The sequence below is a fragment of the Triturus cristatus genome, chromosome 7, assembly GCF_964204655.1.
Source record: "Triturus cristatus chromosome 7, aTriCri1.1, whole genome shotgun sequence".
NCBI lineage: Eukaryota > Metazoa > Chordata > Amphibia > Caudata > Salamandridae > Triturus > Triturus cristatus.
Window position 1 is genome coordinate 1,840,523,783 of NC_140590.1, and position 25,175 is coordinate 1,840,548,957.

The 25,175-nt window shown below is 48.3% G+C and overlaps 1 protein-coding gene across 1 annotated transcript; it reads right to left on the reverse strand.

Annotated features, from left to right (window-relative positions):
- Positions 1–16,045: 16,045 nt before the first annotated feature.
- LOC146813387 (olfactory receptor 5AR1-like) lies at positions 16,046–16,996 on the reverse strand. The gene has a single exon (XM_085615406.1). It carries the CDS (start codon positions 16,994–16,996, stop codon positions 16,046–16,048), a length of 951 nt encoding a protein of 316 aa, XP_085471532.1.
- Between the last annotated feature and the right edge of the window lie 8,179 nt (positions 16,997–25,175).

Consider the following 25,175-nt stretch of genomic DNA (forward strand, 5'->3'; position numbering starts at 1 on the left):
TGATTGGGGGGTGAGCCAAGTTTCCGTCAAGAAGACGGCGTCCGGCTTGCGCTCCTCAAGCAGTAGAGCGATTTGTGTGCTATGTCTCGGGAGTGATCTACAATTTAACAAATACATATGGTATTCCTGCGTCGTGGGTAGTACTGTGGTGTTATAAAAAGAGTGTTTACATCCAAGGCAATGGGGGGGAAGGTCGGCTGGTGCGTAGATGTGTGCGCAGTGGACAGCCGCCAAAGCCCCAATGTAGTAGATATCTAATGAGCTGTATGTCCTGACCTGGGATACGTGGGGGCCAGGGATTGTGGCCCCTGGTCCCGGTTGGGCGCGGACGGGCGCGGACGGGCGCAGACGGGCTTGCCTTTGGCGCGCCGCTGGCGCGCCCGCTGCGCGCGTTCGCCAAGCCAGGGCCACTGACGCAATGGCAGGGCATCCCGAACACATGGTCGACTCCATTTATGTCTACCTATACCATGCACGTCTGCTGCATGCCCTGGCTGCACTGCCTTTGGCAGTGCTGCGGATCACTTACCAGCTGAGCTTCTGCATTGCGGACGTCACCAGTGTTCAACCTGTATTGCAATGTCGCACGTGCCTATCCGAGTGGTGCATGGACATGTGCCTCTCCAACGTGTGGGTAACTGACATGGATTATGATGGGTGTGTGTGCCTCCTGTTGGCCCACGACCAGGAGTGTCATGGTGATGCCCGTTTATGGCATGCATGGATGTTTGGCATGCATGTTGGGAACTGGGCCTGGGAGATTGCATGTGTCATAGTGTGCAGTGAGCAAATTGACCCACTTCCCGATTCTGCTTTGGTGCCCATTGGGTACAGTGGTTGGAGTCAGCACATCTGTCCCGGTCAGCTGATGGATTACGTCGACGACAAATATTGTGGTCAACCATCACTCATTAGAGATAGTGGCTTATGGAGCTGCACTTCATGGACGAGTGACAAGGTACCTGCAACCACGACTCGATATGCCACATTGCACGTGTTCTGCCCCATCATTGCACGCTGTGCATCTGTTCACATGTCCCACAACGACATGGGACATGGCTGCATTGGCGTCGAATCATGTGCGAGGCGCGGACAACCAACGCTGCTTGACACTGACGTGTGTTGGTGTTGGACTACCCCGAGGTGAACATGGACGTTTTCCTACGTTCCCTATTCAGGCATGCTGCTGCATTTGTCTGCATATCGTGGCACTACTCTTGGCTGTACTGACACACACTTTTTTTTATAAAGTTTCCACATTTTCACTTGTCTCCAAATGCTCTGTGTCTTCATTTGTATGCCAATGTGTGTGTCACGGACTCTGGCTGCCTGACATACGTGAATTGCTACCTCATCCAGACTGTGGGTTGGTACTTATGCGTTCTCATGTGTCTGTTTCATACTGACGATTTTGGACGTTTATCCGTCACAGGCTAGTGCATTTGTGTCCTGTGTTCAATTGTGTGAATGTCTGTGTTTGGACAACATTTTGTTGGATGTTGATGTGCTCTGCTTCCTATGTGTGTGTGCTGCATTGTGTGTGAGATGTCCCTTAATGTGAGGTTTTGTTCACCCTTCTCCTTTTCAGGCAGTGTGGTTTTCACTTCTGTGCTTGTTCAGTGGTGTGATGTTGGCGGGTTGTGTGACTTGTGCTTCTTGTTCCTCTTCCTGGTGCTGTTGTGTCTGTAATCGTGTTATTCCACACATAAATACATGTAAAGAACAAATTAGAATAGTTCCTTGATTCTTTTAGATTGCAAAACTTCTCTCTATTGGTTATTTTTGAATTTTCCATATAAACATTTTTTTTAATATTCAAGGACACATAGAAGTCAGAAGTGCAACGTATTCTATCAACACACTTTCTAGAACATTCTACAACACGTGCAGGTTAAAAGTTCATCAATTTTTTTAAACCTAGCAATATTTTTTTGCAACATCAGTTTCACGAACATTTACCAGCACATGCACATGCTATAAAATCTTATCTGCACCGCATTTTGCGGGTCCGGGCTCACGGGGTCACGTGTCGCGCCGCCGCCATCTTGGATAGGTCTATTGACCCTTCCTGGGTTCGGGGGTTAGCGCTCCAGCGCTGCTGCACCGCCACACCGCCTATTTAAAGCTCGCATTGGCGCGCAGCGGTGACGCGCAGCTGTCGAGCCCTGCCTTAGCGCTGAGTCTAGCCAGAGTCCTGCCCGTCTGCGCCCGTCAGCGCTAAGGCAGGGCTATGGCAGGGGACGCTAGCTGTCTTAGGACGATATCGGCTGACGCCTTGCACAAATTGCGTTATGAGGTAAGAGGTTGTCATCACGATGCCATAGATCCTCTGAGAGGCCCTTATCAGTGCCCCAACTGTTCTTTTAAGCTTCAAAGGCCTCAGCCAAGTTCAATATTTCGGTCTAGTCTACCTATGCTGTATACAGCTGATGCTGTCGTTGAGCATGCCTCTCGGCCTTCATTAAAAATCCTACATCTTAACGTCAGATCTTTGGTCTGTCACCATCTGGAAGTATTCTCTCTGATTACGGATGAGAACCCTGATGTATTCTTTTTCACTGAAACATGGCTACATGATCAAGCCATGGTAACTATAAACTTAGCCCTACCTATGGGATATACTATGTACACGCACCATCGCAATGCTAGAGGGGGAGGCATTGCGGTGGCGGTAAAATCATGCTACCCATGTGCTTGGCAGCCTGTTTCTATTGCGGGATGTGAAAGTGCTCAATTTAGCATTTCTATAAACCCCCATTTTACCTTTTCGGGTCTGCTTATATACAGGCCTCCTGGCCCTGATGCAGCCTTTCGTAACAGTCTCCCGGAGATAGCTTCCTCCCTTGCGCTGAAGACAGCCAACTTCTCCATAATTGGAGATCTCAATCTGCATTTGGAGTCATTGAGTTCTAATGCTGTCAGCAGCCTTCTGGCCGATCTTGAAGCTCTCCAACTAGCCCAGCAGATTGAATTACAAACTCACATCGGTGGTCATTTATTAGACCCCTTTTTTACAAATATTTCTAACATTTCGGTGCTCCAGCCTAAACCTATGGCCTGGACCGATCATTATTTGATCGAGGCCCATATTACTACAGCCACTTCTTCTTTTAGAAATCACACCCCCAATACCTTCAAACGACCATGGAAAAATTTAAATCTAGCGGATTTCCACCAGCTTTTGATGAAATACCATCCTCACCTCCCCACTGAAGTCACCCGTGGGTATGATAGCTTCTGTGAATGGCTAACTTTAGCTCTGGATTCGCTTATACCTGCTAGATGGTGTAGAACCCGAACGGGTTCTTCCAATCCATGGTATAATGACTCTCTCAAGCAACTTAAATCTTCCTGTAAAAAGGCGGAGCGAGCCTGGCGTAAAGTGTATGACCCCAACCTCAAGTTAGCCTACAGAACTTGCACTAGGCTATACCATCGGGCCATATGCAAAGCCAGAGCTATGTACTATTCATCGGAAATTAAAAACAGCATGAATCCAATGAAGGTAATTTTTAAGGTGTGTAAAGAGCTAACTAGTAAACAGGCGGCAACTCCAGTTAAAACTACCCTAGCCCATTGTGAAGATCTCGCCTCCTTTTTTGTTGAAAAGGTTGAGGCTATATATAGGTCGTTCCCCCTGTCCACCGCTTTAAATAAAATATCAGCTCATAAGCCAACTGTTTCAAAAGTATTATTATCTATTCCGGGCCCTACCTTGGAGGAGTTCAGTTCTCTGGCCACGAAAGTCAAGTCTGGTTCCCCTACGGACCCTTTAAGACCTGCCCAATTTCAGGATCTTGCAGAGTGTTGCTATCCTCCACTTTGTAATCTCATTGAGCTTTCTTTTGCTTCAGGTACTCTGCCCACTAAGTGGAAGCAGGCCACCATCATCCCTATATTAAAGAAACCTTCTCTTGATCCCGCCAAACCTGAACATTACCGGCACATTTCCCTTCTTCCCTGGATATCAAAACTAGCAGAAGTACATGCCAATAACATCCTCTCTTCACATCTACAGGAAGCTAACATTCTTGATCCTTCTCAGAATGGGTTTCGTGCAGAACATAGCACTGAAACCGCCCTGTTAGCAATTGTGGAGCAGATAAGGAAGATGCTAGACAGTGATCAAACGGTGGCACTGATCCTTTTGGATCTAAGTGCCGCTTTTGACACTGTCTCTCATCCGATCCTTCTTTAACGGCTTTCTGAGGCGGGAGTCGGGGAAATTGCGTTGGATTGGTTTCGCTCCTTTCTTGGGGAGCGCACCTTTAAAGTCTCCATGCCACCCTATGAATCCTCTTCTCGCCCTATTTGTCATGGTGTCCCACAGGGTTCGGCTCTCAGCCCTACCCTGTTTAATCTTTATGTTCAGCCGTTGGCGGAGGTAGCCCGTAGGTGTGGACTTACCATGGTGTCATACGCTGATGACACTCAGCTTGCGGTGGCACTTAATGGTGACACTACTATGGATGCCTCCGTTTTTCAGGCTGCCCTTAGAGAAGTAGCTGGGTGGTTGTTGGAGAACTGTCTTCAACTCAATGCGTCGAAGACCGAGGTCCTTGTCTTCGGCAAGGACTCTAAGCTTTGGGGAGATCAATGGTGGCCAGCAGAATTGGGCTCCGTCCCCATTCCCGTTACAGAGGTTAGAAATCTCGGGGTGTGGCTCGATGACAAACTCTCTTTTACTCCCCACACTAAGAGAGTGGCCGGTGTCTGTTTTGGCACCTTGCAATGCCTCCGGCCGGTCTTCAAATTTTTTGACGCGGCCACCAGACAAATAATTGTTCAAGCTATGGTGCTTACTAAATTAGACTATGCTAGCTCACTCCTGTTGGGAGTGAATCAGGCTGAGTTAGCTCGCCTCCAGCGTGTCCAAAATGCGGCTGCCAGAATGCTGGTTGGCCTCCCTAAATTTTGTTCAGCTCGCTGTACTATCTATGATCTTCACTGGCTGCCGGTAGGGCAAAGGATTAAGTTCAAGGCCTTATGTCTGACTTTTAAAATTCTTAAATTGGCCTCCCCTCCCATCCTTGCTCGGACTATTTCCTATTACACTCCTTCCAGAGCTCTCCGGTCAGCAGGGCAAAATCTTGCCATCGTTCCACGCTACAGAAGAGCTAGAATAGGTGGACGTTCTTTTTCTGTGATGGCGGCCTCTCTTTGGAACACTCTGCCTACCTCACTGCGTTCCATACCAGATTTGTTTCTGTTTAGGAAGGCTTTAAAAACCTTCCTATTTTCCACAGTATAACTTTTCCCTGTCGGAGCCTTGTAAATTGCGTGTTGTGTTGTATCACCATCTTCCTAGCGCCGGGACGCCTCTTGGCTGCGGCATCTGTGCGCTTTATAAAACCATATAACATAACATAACATAACATAACATGCAGCTTAAAAGTTCACGATTGTTTTAAATTCGAACAGTGCCTTCCAAATGCAAGTAGAAGGTGTGGTTGAGTTGACCACATTTTATCCTATGATATGTACACCACGTTTAAACTGCTTTTTCTTAACCAATCACAGAGATGCTTTTCCACAAAACGAATGTACACCCTACATTTGAAAAAACAATGCTTTTCACCTCCCAATCAGTTATCGTTTTGAATGAGAAAAAAAAGTAGTTTGCCACCTTTAAACATATCTCTTATTCTACGAACAGACTGCATGAGCTTCAGACATCTATCTATACTTCACAGCCATACCTTCAAAATGCTAGTGTGGATCGTAGGACATAGCTATGTTTCCTCGTGCAAGAGGTATGCAGAACAGAGACGTATTGACTTAAACCTAGGTTTACAAAATGTGGACATACAGGTGCCGATTCCGATCCTGGAAAATTTTTCTCCATACGAATCGTATCCGGATTTTTTTCCGTACGAATCGTACAAGTACCGTACAAACTGGCAAGTACGATTCGTATGGGAAAAAGTCCATACGAATTGCAGTGGGAAAATTCCCCCACACGTCCTCGGCTCGGAAAAAGTGTTCGACACGTCCCCGGACGATTATCCGTACGAATCGGACAAATGAAGTTCGAGCGCGCAAGTACGATCTGTCCCGTCAGTCCGAATGTACACCCGTATGGAAAAAAGACCGTCCGGAGCGGACTTCAATGCCAACCATGGAGACATGTGCCCGCATATGCGCCGAACCACCCCCTCAGCCCCCGTAAGTACGCGCCGTACCCCCAGCCACCCCGTGGATGTATGCTCTGAACCCCCCCAGCCCCCGCGGATGTACGCTCCGAACCCCCCAGCCCCCACGGATGTACGCTCCGAACCACCCCCAGCCCCCGCGGATGTACGCGCCGTACCCCCCCAGCCCCCGCATGTACGAGCCGTACCCCCACCCGTGTATGTACGGAGCGTACCCCCACCCGTGTATGTACAGAGCGTACCCCCACCCGTGTATGTACGAGCCGTACCCCCACCCATGTATGTACGAGCCGTACCCCCACCCGTGTATGTACGAGCCGTAGCCCCACCCGTGTATGTACGAGCCATACCCCCACCCGTGTATGTACGGTGCGGTACTACGCACTGGGGGTCTGCACCGTACATACACGGGTGGGGGTACGGCTCGCACATACACGGGTGGGGGTACGGCTCCTGGTACGGTTTTTCCAGGATCGGAATCGGCACCTAAATGGTTTGGACAGAGAGGATTGAAGGGGCACCAATTGTTGCCGTTGGTTAAAACCTGTTTGCATCTCCAACACCCTGACCTCATGAATGTGTAGTGTGGTGGAAACAACCTAGGCAGATTGACTGGTGCAGGTTTGGAAATGCTAATGAAAGACACCTTTCGACAATTGATGTTGCTTTTGCCTCAAACTGTCTTTGTATATGCCAAAGACAGAAGTGGAAATGGTCAAACTAATTTTGTCCTCAGATTGAAAAATATAGGAAGAATGTCAACAAAGCTGTGTCTGCATATCTCAGGGACCATACAATGGGGTCAATCTACAACAACGACATACGTTTTGATATGGCTGATATCTACAGAAGTGATGGAGTACACTTCACAGATCAGGGAAATTGAGTTTTTCTGAATAACCTGAAGCTGTGCATCCCCACTTATATGTAGCTCCAACTAATAAACACAAGGGTTTTTTTTAGAGCCACCTTATATTCCCAATATCGGTTTGCAGAGTGACAGCTGCGATCCGGCTAGCACAGGGAGACCTGTGGGCAGTCGGCTCGCAAACGCACACCAGCGTGCTGGCTCGCAGAGGGAGAGCTAAGGTCTAACTCACAAAGGGACAACAAAGGGCCAACGGCCCTGCTACCAGAGACAGACCTATCACCTAACGGACTGGCTCACACATGTACAGCTAGGGACACAACGGCTCGCAGACGCAGACCTGCGAACCGACAGACTGGTACTGTTTTATGCTTTAGGGTAGTACAGTGGTGTTTGTGTACTGTAGGGGGTTCGTGCTGGAGGTAGCGTTTAAGGGTTTAAGGTAGTGCAGTGGTGTTTGGATAGTGTAAAAATAGTGCTGGAGGTAGTGTTTTAAAGTTTACAACAATGCAATAATGTTTGGGTAGTGTAAGGGGTCATGCTGGGAGTACTGTTTTGAGGTCTAGGGTAGTGCAGTGCTGTTTGTGTAGTATAGGAGGTCATGCTGGGAATAGTGTTTTAGGGTTTACAGCAGTGCAGTGGTGTTTGGGCAGTGTAGGGGGTCATGCTGGGAGTAGTGTTTTATGGTTTATGGTAGTGCAGTGGTGTTTGTGTAGTGTAGGGGGTTGTGCTGAGAGTAGTGTTTTAGGATTTAGGGTAGCACAGTGGTGTTTGTGTATTATGGGAAATCATGCAGCGAGTACTGTTTAAGGATTTAGAGTAGTGCAGTGGTGTTTGTGTTTGGGTTCATGCTGGGGGTAGCGTTTTAGGGTTTACGGTAGTGCAGTGGTGTTTGGGTAGTGTAAGAATCGTGCTGAAGGTAGTGCTTTAGAGTTTACGAAAATGCAGTTGTGTTTGGGTAGTGTGAGGGGTCATGCTGGGAGTAGTGTTTTAGGGTTTAGGGTAGTGCAGTGGTGTTTGTGTAGTGTAGGAGGTTGTCCTCGAAGTAGTGTTTTAGTGTTTACGGTACTGCAGTGGTGTTTGTGTACTGTAGAGGGTCGTGCTTGGGTAGTGTTTTAGGGTTTAGGGTAGTCTAGTGGTGTTTGGGTAGTGTAGCGTGCTGGCTCGCAGAGGGAGAGCTAAGGTCTAGCTCACAAAGGGACAACAAAGGGCCAACGGCCCTGCTACCAGAGACACACCTATCACCTAACGGACTGGCTAGCACATGTACAGCTAGGGACACGACGGCTCGCAGACGCAGACCTGCGAACCGACGGACTGGTACTGTTTTATGCTTTAGGGTAGTACAGTGATGTTTGTGTACTGTAGGGGGTTCATGCTGGAGGTAGCGTTTTAGGGTTTAAGGTAGTGCAGTGGTGTTTGGATAGTGTAAAAATAGTGCTGGAGGTAGTGTTTTAAAGTTTACAACAATGCAATAATGTTTGGGTAGTGTACGGGGTCATGCTGAGAGTACTGTTTTGAGGTTTAGGGTAGTGCAGTGCTGTTTGTGTAGTGTAGGAGGTCATGCTGGGTGTAGTGTTTTAGGGTGTACAGCAGTGCAGTGGTGTTTGGGTAGTGTAGGGGGTCATGCTGGGAGTAGGGGTTTATGGTTTATGGTACTGCAGTGTTGTTTGCGTTGTGTAGGGGGTCCTGCTAGGGGTAGTGTTTTAGGTTTTACGACAATGCAGTGGTGTTTGGGTAGTGTAGGGGGTTGTGCTGGGGGTAGTATTTTAGGGTTTAGGGTATTGCAGTGGTGTTTGGGTAGGGGGTCGTGCTGGGGGTAGATTTAGGATTTAGGGTAGTGCAGTGGTGTTTGGGTAGTGTAGGGGATCGTGCTGGGGTAGGGTTTTAGAGTTTACGACAGTACAGTGGTGTTTGGGTAGTCTTTGGGTAGTGTAGGGGATCGTACCGACAGACTGACTCATAGAGCTCCGAGCCGACGGACGGACTTCTAAAGGCATAGCCGCGACCTAGTGATATGAAGAGAGGCAGCGTGAAAGGCATATCTCACACAGACACAGATGCCAGTGTTGCCTCGCAGAGGTAAAACTACGAACCTGATGGCTTCTACACGGAGAGATGCAAGCTGACGGAGTAAATCACAAAATGGCTGACAACACTTTCTGGTTTCAACCATTCACAGCCAATAAACCGCAAGCTGGTGCTTGTAACCCCTCAGCCAATCACATGTCAGAATTCTCAAATATCAAGATCTGTAAAATTTGATATTTCTCAAAAACTACTGAACGGATTTACACCATTTAATCAAAAGCGTGCTTTCTGGACCATCACCTTTCTCCCTGCCAAATTTGGCGTAATTCCGTTCAGCCTTTTCACCTGTAGTCTTCTGTAAAGTTTTGTATGGAAATTGCATGAAGAAAACACGTTTTAGGACCCTCTTTTTTCTCAGACCCTCCTACACCATTCACCCCCAAACTTTCAATATAAGAGCTAATCAAAAAAAGAGAAACTTTTTGGATAATTTCATAAAGATTCGTCAAACAACACCAAAGTCACAAGCACATAGAAGGCTCCAGAAGGGGGGCCACGCAACCCCTCTTCCAACATGAGTGAAGCCCATAGCAGGAGTTGTGGGGCTGCACGGACCCCAGCGCACCCCCGCAACCCCTGCTATTATTTTTTAAGAAATACCCCCATAACCTAGACCACCCAAGGGCCTCATTAAAATGAAATGCGAGAACCCGTGACCCCAGGGTGAATTTTTCCGATTTAAAAAAAAAAAAATGTTAATGATTTTTTGGGCCCTTGGGGTCCTTATGGGGCCCCCTGAGCAGGCCTAGGGGGTCAGGGTTTTTCTACCCTGCTCCCTTCTCTTGTTTTATACCTTTGTTTCTCTGTTTTCGGGTGGCTCGCTTCTACCGAGCAGCAAGATGGCTGCCAACACTTCCTGATTTGGACTACTAGCAGCTAATCACAGTAAAGCTCGTGCACGCGACTTAGGCTCCGCCCAGATTTCGAAACTTTTATTTTTCCAATTTCGCAGCAACTACTGAATGGATTTACACCATTTTTAAAAAGGTCGCTTTCCGACCCACGCACTACCTTTCTGCCAAATTCAGAGTAATTCCGTTCAGCAGTTCGGGCTGGAGCTCATCACAAAATTTCCTAAGGAAATTAACATGGAAAAAACAAGTTTTGAGACCCTCCTTTTTTTCTCAGCCCCCACTTGACAAATCACACCCGAACTTTCAGGATAGGAGCTGACCTGGATAGACTTTTTTTGGGGAGAATTTCTGGAAGATTCTTCAAATGAAGCCAAAGTTATTAGCAAATCAAAAAATGCTTTTCCTATGGAAACTAGGTTCTAACTATAACTACCCACTGGCGACCACCAGAGGGTAATATATATATATATATATATATATATATATATATATATATATATATATATATATATATATATATTCACTGAAAAAACATAGGTTTCAGGCACGTTATAGTTATTTGCACATTTCAGTTGTATAAAACCATAGAAATTCTGGTGTTATAGTTAGTTCAGCTAACTATAACTCACGCCCCCGCAATGCACTGCTGATGACGTCACATATTACATCATTCATGACATGGTCAGTGACATCACTGATGACATCACTGATGACATCTCAAATGACATCACTGATGACATCATGTAGTGACTGTGTGTTTCTGTAAAGTTTAAATATGTTTAAAATACATAGGGAAATGTGTATTGAAGAATGAGTGGGTGTATACGTGTCTGAATAGATGATTTAGTAGGTGCGTGATTTGCTCTATAAGTGAGTGATTAAACTTATCTTACTGAATGCTTGGGTTATTGAGCAAACTGTGTGAATGTCTTTATCCATCTGTCTGTTGGTGTGTAAACAGCTGCATGGATTTGCGAATAGCTACATGAGTGTCTATATGGGTTATTTATTGGTTGTCTCAGTATCTGTATGGGTGCCTGAGTATTCGTGAGGGTGGTGTGTGTGTGACTCTGTACATAGATGTGTGAGTGGGTGATTCACTGGGTGCATGGTTTCAAGATCGCATCTGTGATGTACTGTATGGGTGGGTGAGTGTGTGTATGGGTGTGTTAGTGAGTGAATGTATATCTCAGTTGTATATGTGTGAGTAACTTCATATGTGAGAGGCAGTATATATGTTTGTTGGAGGATATAAATGGCTATAAGTGAGAGTGTGTGATTGTGAGAGTGGCTTTATGGATGAGTCTGAGCTTGTATCAGTGATTGTATAAGAGCGTAAGTATGTGCTAGTATTTGTATGAGTAAGTGAGCTGGTGTGTGTATAACAGTATAGGTGAGTAAATGGCAGTGTGATTAATTATTTTCATGACTGACTAGGTGTGTGAGTACCTCTATGGATGAGTGGCAGTGTGTGAGTTTCTATATAGATGTATGAGTGCATATGATAGTCCTGTACTGAGTGACCATAAGTATGAGTGAGTGGATGTGTGTTTAAACCTAAGAATCAGTGAGTGGGTATGTAGTTATTGGGGTTGTAGTGTTTATGGTTTTGAGAATGACAGTCTGTAATTTAGAGTGGGTGTATCAAAGGTTATATTAGGGTGTGAGAAGATGCATCAAATTATCACATGGATGATGTCACCAGTGATGTCATCAGTGATGTCATTTGAGATGACATCAGTAATGTCATCAGCGATGTCACTGACCATGTCATGAGTGATGTAATATGTGACGTCATCAGCAGTGCATTGCGGGGCGCGAGTTATAGTTAGCTGAACTAAATATAACACCAGAATTTCTATGGTTTTGTACGAGTGAAATGTCCAACTAACTATAACTTTCCCTAAAATCTATGATTTTTTCAGTGAATATATATATATATAGCACTGAAAAAAACCACAGGTTTCAGGTAGGGGTGGGCGGAATTTGCGAAATCCACTTTCGCAAATTATCTCGAAAATGTTTAAAATTATCGCAAACAAGCGGAAATATCGCGAAGATGCGGAATTTTTTTTCCCGCATGTTCGCGGGATTTTCTGCATGGTTGCGGGTCGCCAACTTACCCATGTGGTTGTTCGCGGGCGCGGCCATCTTGTTTTGAGTTGTCTCACGGTGCATGATCGCGAGAAGAAAGACGTGATCGCACGACGCATGATGTCACTGCGGGCGCGAACTGTCGCGAGACAGCGCAAATGGCTAAAAACAATCCAACTTCTCATGGAGAACGCGACCGGATCAAGAAAACTTGTCGGCGAACGCAGGGATTCAGGTAAGGCGATCGCGCCCGCGCGAGAATGTATTATTTTACAGCGCGAGCAAGAAACAAATTATCGCCAAACTGCGGAAAGCGGAAATTTTGACATTTTCGCGCTCTCCGCGTAACGCGAAAATGTCAATTATCGCAATTTCCGCGAACGGAACGAAATTTTCGCCCAGGCCTAGTTTCAGGGACGTTATAGTTAGTTGGACATTTCACTCGTACAAAACCATAGAAATTCGGCCGTTATAGTTAGTTAAGCTAACTATACCTCGCGCCCCCGCAATGCACTGTTGATGATGTCACATATTACATCCTTCATGATATGGTCAGTGACATCACTGATGAATACACTGATGACATCTTAAATGACATCACTGATTACATCATCCAGTGACTGTGTTACTGTAAAGTTTAAATATGTTTTATATATATATATGCCAAGGTATATTGAAGAATAGTGCGTGTATAAGTGTCTGAATGGATGATTTAGTAGGTGCGTGACTGACTGTATAAGTGAGTGATTAATCATGTCTCACTGAATGCATGAGTTAGTGACTAAACTGTGAGAATGTCTGTACTAGTCTGTCAGTTGATGTGTAAGTGGCTGCATGGATTGGTGAGTAGCTACATGAGTGTCTATGGGCAATATTAATCAAGATAACATTATCGCCACTTTAGCGGCAGGAAACTGCCTCAAAAGCGGCAACTGCCGCTAAAGTGGCGATAATGGGCTTGATAATATGCCCTTGTGAATTCCCATAGAAGCCCAGGTTCTGGCACTAGGCAATATTTACAGGGGATTATATACACATGACAGGGCCAATTGGGTCACTGTCAGAACCATCACAAAGCACAAATAGTAAATGTAGAACACAACCATCAGTTACTGGCAAAATACTGTACTCAGCATTATATCCTGCAATTTAACTCACATTATGCAATCAACATCACCTTAGGCATAAAACACATTATGCGCCAACCTCCTAAGTATAAATTACATTAGGCAATAAGCATCACCAGCATAAACACAGTATGCAATAACCTCATCATAATAAACATCAGAGGCATACATCATGGTGCATACATCTTATTTGTCATAGGCACCACATAAATCACATTAGGGCCTGGCGCCCTACCAACATACCAGTAACCTCCTGGCCAACTGGCCTTCTCTCTGGGTCTCAAATGCCCTGTGCCCAAAATGTCAGTGCTTGGCTGCCAATGCAGCAACATAAAAGGGCGCGCAATACGCTGGGGTAGGGCAGGAGTGTACCTCACTCTTTTCTCAGCAAAGGAATTAAAATGCCCCCAAAGAAAAAATAGCACTGGCACTACTGTGCCTCCTGGGTCCACACCGGGGACTCTCCAACAAATGGCTTCTTGGTTCAGCTGCCCACGCTGGTGCGGTGCAGCTGAGGGAAATAAACAAGTACTGGCACCACTGTGCCTTAGGGAGAGCTTCCCTCTGGGACTCCAACCAAATGCGGTCAAACATTGCAGCTGCCCGTGCTGGTGCTGTGAAGCTGTGAACACACTGGGCCCTGGCACTAATTGTGCCACCTGAGCCCCACTCCAGGACTCTTAGAAACAATTGCCCCCAATGTTGGAGCGGCCCGCTCTCCTGCGGGACCGCTCAGGCACCGACAATGTGCCTAGGGGAGCCCAACTCACATGGGCTCTTCAGGTGGAAACCCCCGCTCTCATCTTGCTGCTGGTCCCGCACTCAGGGCTTCTCCTCAGGCACCGCGGGGCTCTCTGAAGCTCACTGGAGCCCCGCTCAGCATTCTCTTCCAGTCTTGCTTTCTCTTTGGCCCCGCCCACAGTCAGGCAGGCTAGCCTGGCTTCCGGTTTCAATTGGGCCAAGGCGGTGATTTCTCTTCAGTGCCACAGTGCGGGGCGGGCACCTGCCTCAAAATAAAGGCAATTGCGGGGTGGGCACCCGCCGATCAAAGGTGCATAAAGCTGGGTGGACACCCGTTAAATAAGCACGCAAGCAGCTTGGGCACCCTCTCTCCAAACAAGCACATATGCGGGGCTCTCTGCAGCTCACGGGAGCCCCGCTCAGCAGCAGACCATAGCTTGGCCTGCTCTTCCAGTTTCGCTTTCTCTTTGGCTCAGCCCACAGGCAGACGCACCTGGCTTCCAGTTTTGATCGGGCAGCAACGGTGATTTCTCTTCAGCGCCTCAGTGCGGGGCGGGCACCCGCAAAGGTGCATAAAGCGGGGAGGGCACCCGCTAAATAAGCACAAAAGCGGGGTGGGCACCCGCTCCAAACAAACACATAAGCGGAGTGGGCACCCACCAGCAAACACCAAACACTTGGTGGACGCCTGCTAGGAAACACCAAATGCGGGGTGGGCACCCGCTTGTCAAAGATGCATGAGAGCGGGATGGGCTCCCATTCCCATCAGCAGAAATGCACGGGAATCCCCACGTCGGGATTCCCTCTAAATGGGCTTCAGCTCCATGCTGCAAAGCCCACTCTCTTCTCTTGGGCAAGTAAAATCAGGGTGCCCACAAGCCGCTGGATTTCAAATTAAAAGGCGCAAGGGGCACAGCTGGGCCCAGGGAGTCCAGCACACAGGGCCCTCCAGAGGGAGGCAAGCCCCCATGGCGGTTCCTCCTGGACCTCCAGCAGCAACAAGCCCCAGCAAGTACAGGAACAGTAACCCTGGGCGGACAACTACATTACGCTCTTAAAGTTTGCATAGTTTGTGCTACTTCGCACTATGCAAATTGCACAAAGCACAGTGCAAAATTGCGGAGCGTAGTTGGCATTTTTTACTCGCTCGTGGTCCTCAACGTCAAGTTGGCGACCGCGAGCAAGCAAAATGACATCCCGGCGAGACTTTTTCCTCATTCACGATCAGCAACATCAAGATGCTGATCGCGAGCGTGGAAAATAAACCTCCTGGCGAGATTCTCAATGTGGGGAGGTCAGGTTTCTCATTGCGAATGGTCGCGTAGGCTCGCGACCGCTCGTGATGAGAAACTACCAGTCCGCATTGAGAAAGCTGCCGCTCGAGTAAAAATCTACTCGAGCGGCAGAAAACGACAGCTCGCACTGTGCAAGATGCCGTTTTCAATGATTGCACAGTGCAGACAAGCATCCGGCACTGTGCAATCATCGCGAACAGCGCACTACGCAGTTCGTGTAGTGCTACGCCTATGCATTGGGGATTCCCTGATAAGGGTTTCAGTGGCAATTCCTGATATGAGAGGAGCAGTGTGGTCAAGTTAAGTATATTTGGATTGGTAATAATAAATGCTGCACAATGGTGTGCGCAGATTTATTATAACTATTATAGAAATGCCACTTTTAGAAGTTAGCATTTCTGTTTGCAATTTGGTGTTATTCCATTCAGCATTTTGGTCTGTAACCTGTTTAAAATTTCCTATGGAAATTACCAAGGGGAAAACATTTTTTGGGACCCCCCTTTTTTCTCGACCCCCACTTGACGAATCACCCCGACACTTTCAAGACAGGAGGTGACGATTTGTCAAACGGCGTCAAAGTTATTGGCAAAAGAAAAAACGCTTTTTGAATCGAAACAAGGTCCTAACTATAACTACCTACTGGCGAACACCAGTATGTAATATATATATATATATATATATATATATAAATATAATATGTACTTATCATGTACATATCTATAAACTGCCTTCTATATGTAAGGCTTACTTCTACATTGTCATATTTGACACATTGGGATGCACTGAAAGATGAGATGTACCGAATTTATATTTGTCATGTAGCTTAGTGGGGGAGTGTGTCCTTGTAACAAATTCTGCCTCCAATTTTTATCAGAGCTGTTTTTACATCCTTATTTCTCAAACTATAAACAAATGGGTTTAACATTGGAATGACAATAGTATACAACACAGCAAAGATCTTGTCTTTTTCCAGTGATGCTCTTGATGTTGGTCTCATATACACACCAAGCTCAGTTCCATAGAACAAAAGAACAGCAATCAGGTGTGCGGAACATGTGGAGAAAGCCTTTTTCCTCCCAGTAGTAGAATAAATTCTCATGATATTTGAAATAATTAGTCCATAAGACGTCATTGTTAACATGAAGGGACCAAGTCCTATTACAACTCCAGCTGCAAAAGTTGCAATATTAATGAAATATGTGTCTGTGCAAGAGAGTTTCAAAAGTGCAGTGAGGTCACAAAAGAAGTGATTGATTTCCTTGGATCCACAAAAGGATACATTTGATATCAAAATGGCATGTGGGATGGTGTCCAGAAAGCCAAGCATCCAGGAGGCAACAGCCAGCAAAATCACAGCTCTATTATTCATCATAATCCTATAGCGCAAAGGGTTACAAATTGCAATATATCTATCATAGGCCATACCTGAAAGTAAAAAAAACTCTGTGCTCAAAAAGGAAAAGCAACAATAAAACTGAACAATGCATGAAGAGAATTTGATGGATTTGTCGCCTGTTGAACAGATTGACAGCATTTTTGGGATGGTTACTGATGTCAAACCAATATCCAGAAAGGACAAGATCGTGAGAAAATAATACATGGGATTCTGAAGCTGAGAGTCAGTGAATATTATGGTGATTATAACAAAATTTCCAAAAAGCGTCATTAAATACATAAGTGAAAACACAATGAATATTGGGAGTTGAAGCTGAGGATTTTGCGATAGTCCCAAAATCATAAATTGAGTTAAAAAGGTTTCATTTAATTTTTCCATAGTTCCAAAGTTCCAAAGCTTCTTTACTTCCTCAATGGCTAGCTGGAAGACATTAGAAAATAAATTAAAATATCATAAAAGAAAAAAAGGTCTATAATATCTTCACAGGCTACCAAAATAATTTTTCCAAATACATGTATTTGGTTCTTTGTCAGTTTACAATCTGCCAATATCAAAGAGAAGGAACACAATAGAGTACCCTAAATAGAAAATGTACACTCAGAGAATATCTTTGCATGTCTGTTTTGTAAAGGGTTGCAACCGCCTTACCTTCTTCGTTCCCTAGATCATAACTTGCACAGTATTTTGAACAGGTCCTGTATTGCCTTAAATGATGAACAATTTACAAAAACATTGATAACATTTTGAGATATGTGCAAATGATTCATGGCATTTAGAAATCAGCTTCAATTGCTATTATGTCTTTCTCCAAGTTGCATGTGGCAAAATCATCTATTTATTTAAAGATGACATCATGAAATGCATCCTAAATGAGCAGCTTGCAAAGATGGGTTTGATCTTAACTCAAATGTCTACTACACTAAAGCTGACAACAAAAGTATTGCCGGCAAAACTATTTTTTGCACCTAATACCGACATCACACAACTTCTGCATTTTAACACTTTGCAAATAGTAACAATGGACACTTGCCACTTATTCTAGAATTGGCCTAATGTATTCTTTCAACACTTTTCCTAGCATATTTGAGGAGCATGCTTTGGTAAGAGATTAGCCACATAGGTGCCGATTACGATCCTGCAAAAAAATTCCCCGTACGACTCGTATCCGGTCTTCTTACCGTACGAATCGTACAAGTGCCGTACAAACTGCCAAGGTCGATTCGCAAGGGAAAAAGTCCATACGAATCGCATTGGGAATAATTCCCCACACGTCCTCGGGTCGGAAAATGTGTCCGACACACCCTCGGACGATTTCCCGTACAAATGTGAAAAGTAAAGTCCGACCGCGCAAGAACGATTCATCCCGTGCGTCCGATGTTACAACCGGATGGAAAAAACACCGTCCGCACCAAACTCCCATAGCAACCATGGAGACATGTGCCCGCAAACGTGCCCAACACCCCCCCAGCCCCCGTATGTACGCGCCCAACCCCCCCCCCGGCCTCATATGTACGAGTCGAACCCCCACACGTGCATGAACACCCGTGTACGTACGAGTCGAACCCCCACCCGTGTATGTACACCCGTGTACGTATGAGTCGTACCCCCACCCGTGCATGTACACCCGTGTACGTATGAGTCGTACCCCCACCCGTGCATGTACACCTGTGTACGTACGAGTCATACCCCCACCTGTGTATGTACACCAGTGTACGTACGAGTCGTACCCCCACCTGTGTATGTACACCAGTGTACGTACGATTCGTACCCCCACCCGTGTATGTACACCCGTGTACGTACGAGTCGTACCCCCACCCGTGCATGTACACCCGTGTACGTACGAGTCGTACCGCCACCCGTGCATGTACAACCGTGTACGTATGAGTCATACCCCCACCCGTGCATGTACACCCGTGTACGTACGAGTCGTACCCCCACCTGGACCTGTGTATGTACACCAGTGTACGTACGAGTCCTACCCCCACCTGTGTATGTACACCAGTGTACATACGAGTCGTACCCCCACCCGTGTATGTACACCCGTGTACGTACGAGTCGAACCCCCACCCGTGTATGAACACCCGTGTACGTACGAGTCGAACCCCCACCCGTGTATGTACACCCCTGTAAGTATGGCCCGTACCCCCACCCGCGTCTGCATTGAGCGAACCCCGACCCCAACCTTGTATGTACGGCCCGTACCCCCACCCGCGTATGTATTGAGCGTACCCCGACCCCAACCTTGTATGTACGGCCCGTACCCCCACCCGCGTATGTATTGAGCGAACCCCGACCCCAACCTTGTATGTACGGCCCGTACCCCCACCCGCTTATGTATTGAGCGAACCCCGACCCCAACCTTGTATGTACGGCCCGTACCCCCACCCGCGTATGTATTGAGCATACCCCGACACCAACAGTCTAAGTACGGAGCGCACCCCAGGCCCCAACACCAGCACCTTCACCCAACATCGCGCATGTACGAGTCGTACCAAGCCAGAGACAAGGACAGCACTGTATAACAAAATGGCCGATGTCCATACCGTACACATGCTAAAAACACACGTACACAACCAGGACAAAGCAAAACAACACAAGAAGACTCCATTTGAATCGCACAAAGCCACAAAACATGTCCAACAAGCACAAATACAACACATTCACTGACCTGCAACTGCCAAACTCCCAAACAGAGGCCCAAAACACAACCACTCCTTATAACACACCCACCCAAAGTTCAAACACAGCCACACCCACCAATGGACCAATAAAAAGGGCCCACAGACACAAACCATGAGCCTTTGCAACAGACTCACTGCTGCCAGACCCCACAGACAACCCACAGCACCATACTTGAACCTTTACTACACCTTACACTTGCACACCTTCACACAACCACCTTCACAAACACCTCCTCATCACATTCACACACACACCTGCACAACCACACCCACACACCCACAACCATCCACACCAACACCCCCCACAACCATCCACACCCACACCCCTCACCATGCGCACTAACAAGAATCCAAAGTTCACTAGCCAAGAGTTGGAGGTCCTTGTCGACGAAATCCTCAGAGTCGAGCCACACCTCTTTGGAACATTGGTCAGACAGACCAGTATTTCCGAAAAAACAGCCATGTGGCAGACGATTGTCGATGCTGTGAATGCTGTTGCGGCCACCAGAAGGACCAGGCATGAATGCCAAGCCAGGTGGTACGATCTGTGGAGGAGGGTCCGAGCCAAAATGACCGAGGACCACAACCAGGCCAACATCACTGGAGGAGGGCCGCCCCGCAGACGCGTACAATACCATCCCTGGGAGGAGAGGGTGATGGCCATACTGCCGGTGGTGGCAGTGGAGGGAGTAGAAGGACTCCGAGAGCCTGGTGAGTACACAAACAACTCACCTCACATGGGGGAAACGTCATCCACAACCAAACTCACAATCATGCACGCAACCACCCCAAAGCCATCGCATGGCTCAACCACACTCCATAAACACGCACATGCCACTAGCGCCACCATGCCCCATGCACCCAGCTAGACAATGCCAAGTCACAGGCCACAGAAAACACCAACACAAGACACAGTAACCCGGATGGCGGGAGTGTGGGCCTCAAAATCACATAGTGCAACTCAGAAGCAGACAACTATGCCCTCAGCCCATAGGGCCTAGGTCACAGTCAGACAAACAGCGTGTCCCCACACAGGAAAGACTTGCCTGCAAATGGCGGACGCCTGCATGAAGACAAGGGGGTGAAGGCACTTTTTGCACATGACAGCAGCTAATGAACAGCCAACACTGTGAAAGAGTGGCAGCACACACCACCACAGCAGCAGCGCAGACACAGACACCACACCCAATGGGTGCCTGGAGATCAGAAACAAACTCACATGAACAAGCCAAGGGCCATTCAAAGACCTGCAAACTCTGTGTGCCTAGGGAGCTGGGCTGAGGTGACAGAGGGTGACACACAGAGGGAGAAAGAGGGGGACAGAGAGGGAGGGAGACACAGGGAGATGGACAGAGGGAGGAGGATGACACAGGGATGGAGGGAGAGGGGGACAGAGAGGGAGGGAGACACAGGGAGACGGACAGAGGGAGGAGGCTGACACAGGGAGGGAGGGAGAGGGGGACAGAGAGGGAGGGAGAAAGGGAGACACAGGGAGACCAATTCACCCCTGGGTGGCGTGGGAATGTCTGCCCGTCAGCAGGTGGACTGCGTGCATGTAGACAAGGGTGGCCAGTGCCTGAATCCCCCTCTCTCCTCCATGGCAAAACACTGGGCCATGTGTCAACCTGTGCACAAGCACAACGCCAGCTACCTGCTTCATATAATTGTGTGGATCAACTCCATTTGCCCACGTACAGTGCAACACGGAAGGCGCCAATGCATGGCTCGCCACACCTGCTCACTCCGCTGCTGACTGCAGTCACAATTGACGCAGCAAGTAAGACTGTGTCACACATAGGTAAAGTCTCAAAAGCTGTAGCCAAGGGACATACCCGTGCACAAGTGCACTGTGAGTGGAATGCAAGACATATCCAAATACCCAGAGGAAATGTGCCAACCTTGAAAGGAATGAAACATGGATGTTGCATGGAACAAAAATAACATTGTCTCTCTCACACACAGGTCAACGTCGTGGATCACCCCCCAACACTGGGGGGGAAGACTCACAGGACCTGGCTCTGCAGGAGGACGATCCCACCGACAGCGACGACTCTCACCACTCTGTGGACGACCCCGACCAACCTGGCCCCTCTGGTGTCCAACCACCTGCAGCACCTGCATCAGGTACAACTGGGCCAACCACCACCCCCACTCCTGCCACATCCCAGGAGACACCCAGGATCCCTGCCCCACCACCACAACGCAGCCAGTCTGACCAGGAGGGACACGGTGTACCGGGCACCCAGGAGGAGGCATGCGACAACGCAAATGCCACCCCTCAGGGGTCCCGGAGACCCGATGTGCCCACAAGGGCAGGCCAGGCGCAAGTGGGCAGGGGTGGTGGGAGTGGAGGACGGCGGAGGCGCGAGCCTGACCAGTTGGCTGCGGAGCCGGTATATTCCCATGTGAGAAACATCCTGAACACATACCGGCAGGACACCACGGGCATGAGCCAGGTTGTGTCCACCCTCAACGAGATGAAGGGGACCCTCGAGGAGATCAAGACCCAGCAGGCCCAGCAACATGCGGAGCAACATGCCTGTCTACAGCGACACCAAGGACGGATGGAGGACAGACAGGCTGAGCTCGTGACGTTGTTCACGGGAATAGACCGTTCACTCCCTGTGCCACCAGGCGAAGAACATCACCACCCACAGGGAGGGATCAGGAGGAGGAGGATACATCCGACGGAGCATCCCAAACATAGTCACGGCCTGCTTCTGAGGGTTCCCGCAGGAGGGTGGGTCGTCCACGGAAAAGACCGTGAGGGTCAGCGCAACAGCACCATCTCCCAGGACACCTGGCCTGGCACCTGGCCCACTGGCCCAACAGCAGCACATCAGCAAATGACAATCCCTGCCACATGGACTTGCTAGTCACTGTCTGACCAATGTTGACAAAGACTGTGGCATGGACTCTGATGATTTGCAATGGCAAGGATACCAACTCCCCCAGTGAACTTTAGATTGTACACACCCGGAAAGCCCCTCTTGTCATCCCCCCCCCCCCAACACGTACCCCTACACAAATAAAAACTGTCACAATCAAGAGATGATGCCTACATTTTGCATTATTACATTACATGTGTCTTGTAAAGTCTAACCATGCCCGAGTTCTCATATGACTTCAACCATCCATACCCTGGGGCCTGAGTCTGGCACAGGACACACATGGGTCACAATGTATTAGGCAAGACAGACATGGAGCACCATACACACCCGTGATGGGCCCAACCAGCTGAGGGGGTGGCTGCACAACCGTGCCGACAGACATATTGAGTACAGCAACAGTCATGCGCAGAGGTCAGGGATCATGTGGAGTGTCCTGGGGGGCACCCAGGTATGTCTAGACAGGTGGCAGAACCATGGCCTGCAAGCTTGAGTCAGGTGGATGCAGAGAATGGTGGCCTGGCCAACGTTGGATGCATGGGGATGGCACATGTCACAATACCCACACAGTCATGGACATCATGCACAATACAGAGTCCAATGCCACACAAACAGCTTGCATCTTGCTACTCTACACATAGACACATAGCCACTATCACGGAAAACCATGCCAGACATGCCATATGCACCGTGGCAACACACCAGCATTGACTGAGAAGAGGCACCTTGGAGGCATAGGGACACCTTTATTAGTCATGTATTCCGGAAGGCAGAGGCAACTCGGAGTACACATACACAGGTCATGTGGAGTAACATGTGGGTCCAACACTGGAACCCCCCTTCTGCAGCACAAATGCGTGATAGCCATGGAACTGGCACACAAGTGTCGGGTAACAGCTAAACACCCCCTGCTGCTCACGGAGAGGCTGCCATACACCATTGATCCTCTGATGTGGAAGTCCCACACCATGTCAAGCCAATGCAAACCGTATGTGTCCGAGGGCAGTGTTACACACATTAATGCCATCATCACAATCCACTATCCCATCACAGATGACTGTCAACAAGTCTGACCATCTATTCAGGTGTATCCAGCTACATGTCATGTGTCCCATGGTGATGCGACATGTCTGCAGAGGAACCAAACATCGACAGGGGCAGTGTGCACACATCGTAAACATCTGCCATACCCAAGACACCCCTGATGCATCCCTTACCCTACGGAGACTTCCAAACTTGTCCGTGCGTGTAACGCTGAGTCAGCACACGATGACGTGTCCATGAGGAATAGCAGTGCCACAACAATGCAACCAGCAGACAGCATGCGCAAGTACCTGGGGATGAGAGACACACAAGAAGTCAGCCACAAAAAGCACAGCCACTTGCATGTGCATGTACTCGACACATGTAAGGATGACAACATGCTAGGTCACAATTATGACTGTGGAAATGCATTCATCACTGGCACCATCACTCGAGTGACACATCCACACACACCTCTGACTCACGTGGCAAACATGCAGATGGACACACACATCGCAACACATGCCACATGGGGACCAATGCGTGCACACTCAGACACTGGTACTCACCACTAGGCAAAGAAGTCGCGTATGAGCCGACTCCGGATGTCCTCTTGCGGCTCCACATCCTCCACATCACTAGCCCCTTTGCCAAGCCCTTCGTCCTCCACGGGTGGATGGTCCTGATCATCTTGATCCAGGATGAGTGGCACAGCTTTCTCAACTGCCATGTTGTGCAGCATGCAGCAGACCATGAAGATTTTGCAGACCTTCGCCGGGGCATATGGGAGGGCTCCGCCGGTCTTGTGTAGGCACCTGAATCGGCTCTTCAGGAGGCCAAATGTCCTCTCTATCACTCGCCTTGTCCGGCCATGGGCGTTGTTGTAGCGGAGCTGGGCCGGCGTGCTGGGGTTGCGGAGATGTGTGATCAGCCATGCCATGTTGGGATAGCCAGTGTCCCCTACACGGAAAACACATGGTCAAAAGTAGGACAGGAGAAGCAGTCGGGCAGGAAGTCTACGCAAAATACAGGTCAGACAGAGTGTACCCACCAACAACACATGCCCGTTCATTGCGCAGCTGCGTCATCATTTCAGGCACCCTGCTACGCCTCATGATGTAGGCATCGTGTGCTGATCCTGGAAAACGAGCACAGACATGTGAAATCACCATGTTGGACAGACACACCACAAGGGCATTGATGGAGTGGTAGTGTTTGCGATTCCTGTATGCTACCTCCTGTGCCTGTGGTGGTACCAAAGCCACATGTGTCCCATCTATGGACCCAATGACATGGGGCATCTCTCCCAGGGCATAGAATCCACGCTTGACCCCAGTCAACTGTTCAGGAGTTGGGAAATGGATGAACTCATCCAGGTGAAGCAACATGGCCTCTAAGAAATCATGCAGCACACGGCTGAACATGCTCTGGGACATGCCACCAACATGAGCTATGGTATATTGAAAGGTACCCGTGGCAAAAAAATGTAGGGCTGCCATTACCTTCAGCTTGGGTGTCAGTGCCGTAGGATACCTGTGCAGCGGTTGCAGGTGTGGTGCCAGCCTTGCCGTCAACTCCTCAATCAACGGTTGTGGGAAGCGGTAGCAGCGTATACAGTCATTCTCCCGCATGTCAGCCAAGTCCGGAATTGGTCGGGAAAGAGGCGGCGCTCTGCAGTAATTTGGAAGTGACAAGGAAGAGTGAGTGCACTACAACAACTATTTATATGTACTGAGCACATGTTAATCTGTCAATAGACAAATGCCACATAGGGAGTCAGGTATGTGCTACATGCCCTGGACACGTATGGCTGCCAGGTGACACTCCTACCAAGACCCAGCTACACACGGAGATTGTAAACCTCCACATCCCATGGCATGGGACTAGCTGTGTCCCAGTGTAAGTGAACAGCCAGACGCAACACAGGAGTGACATACATCAACACATCAGCAGAAGTAGGATGTC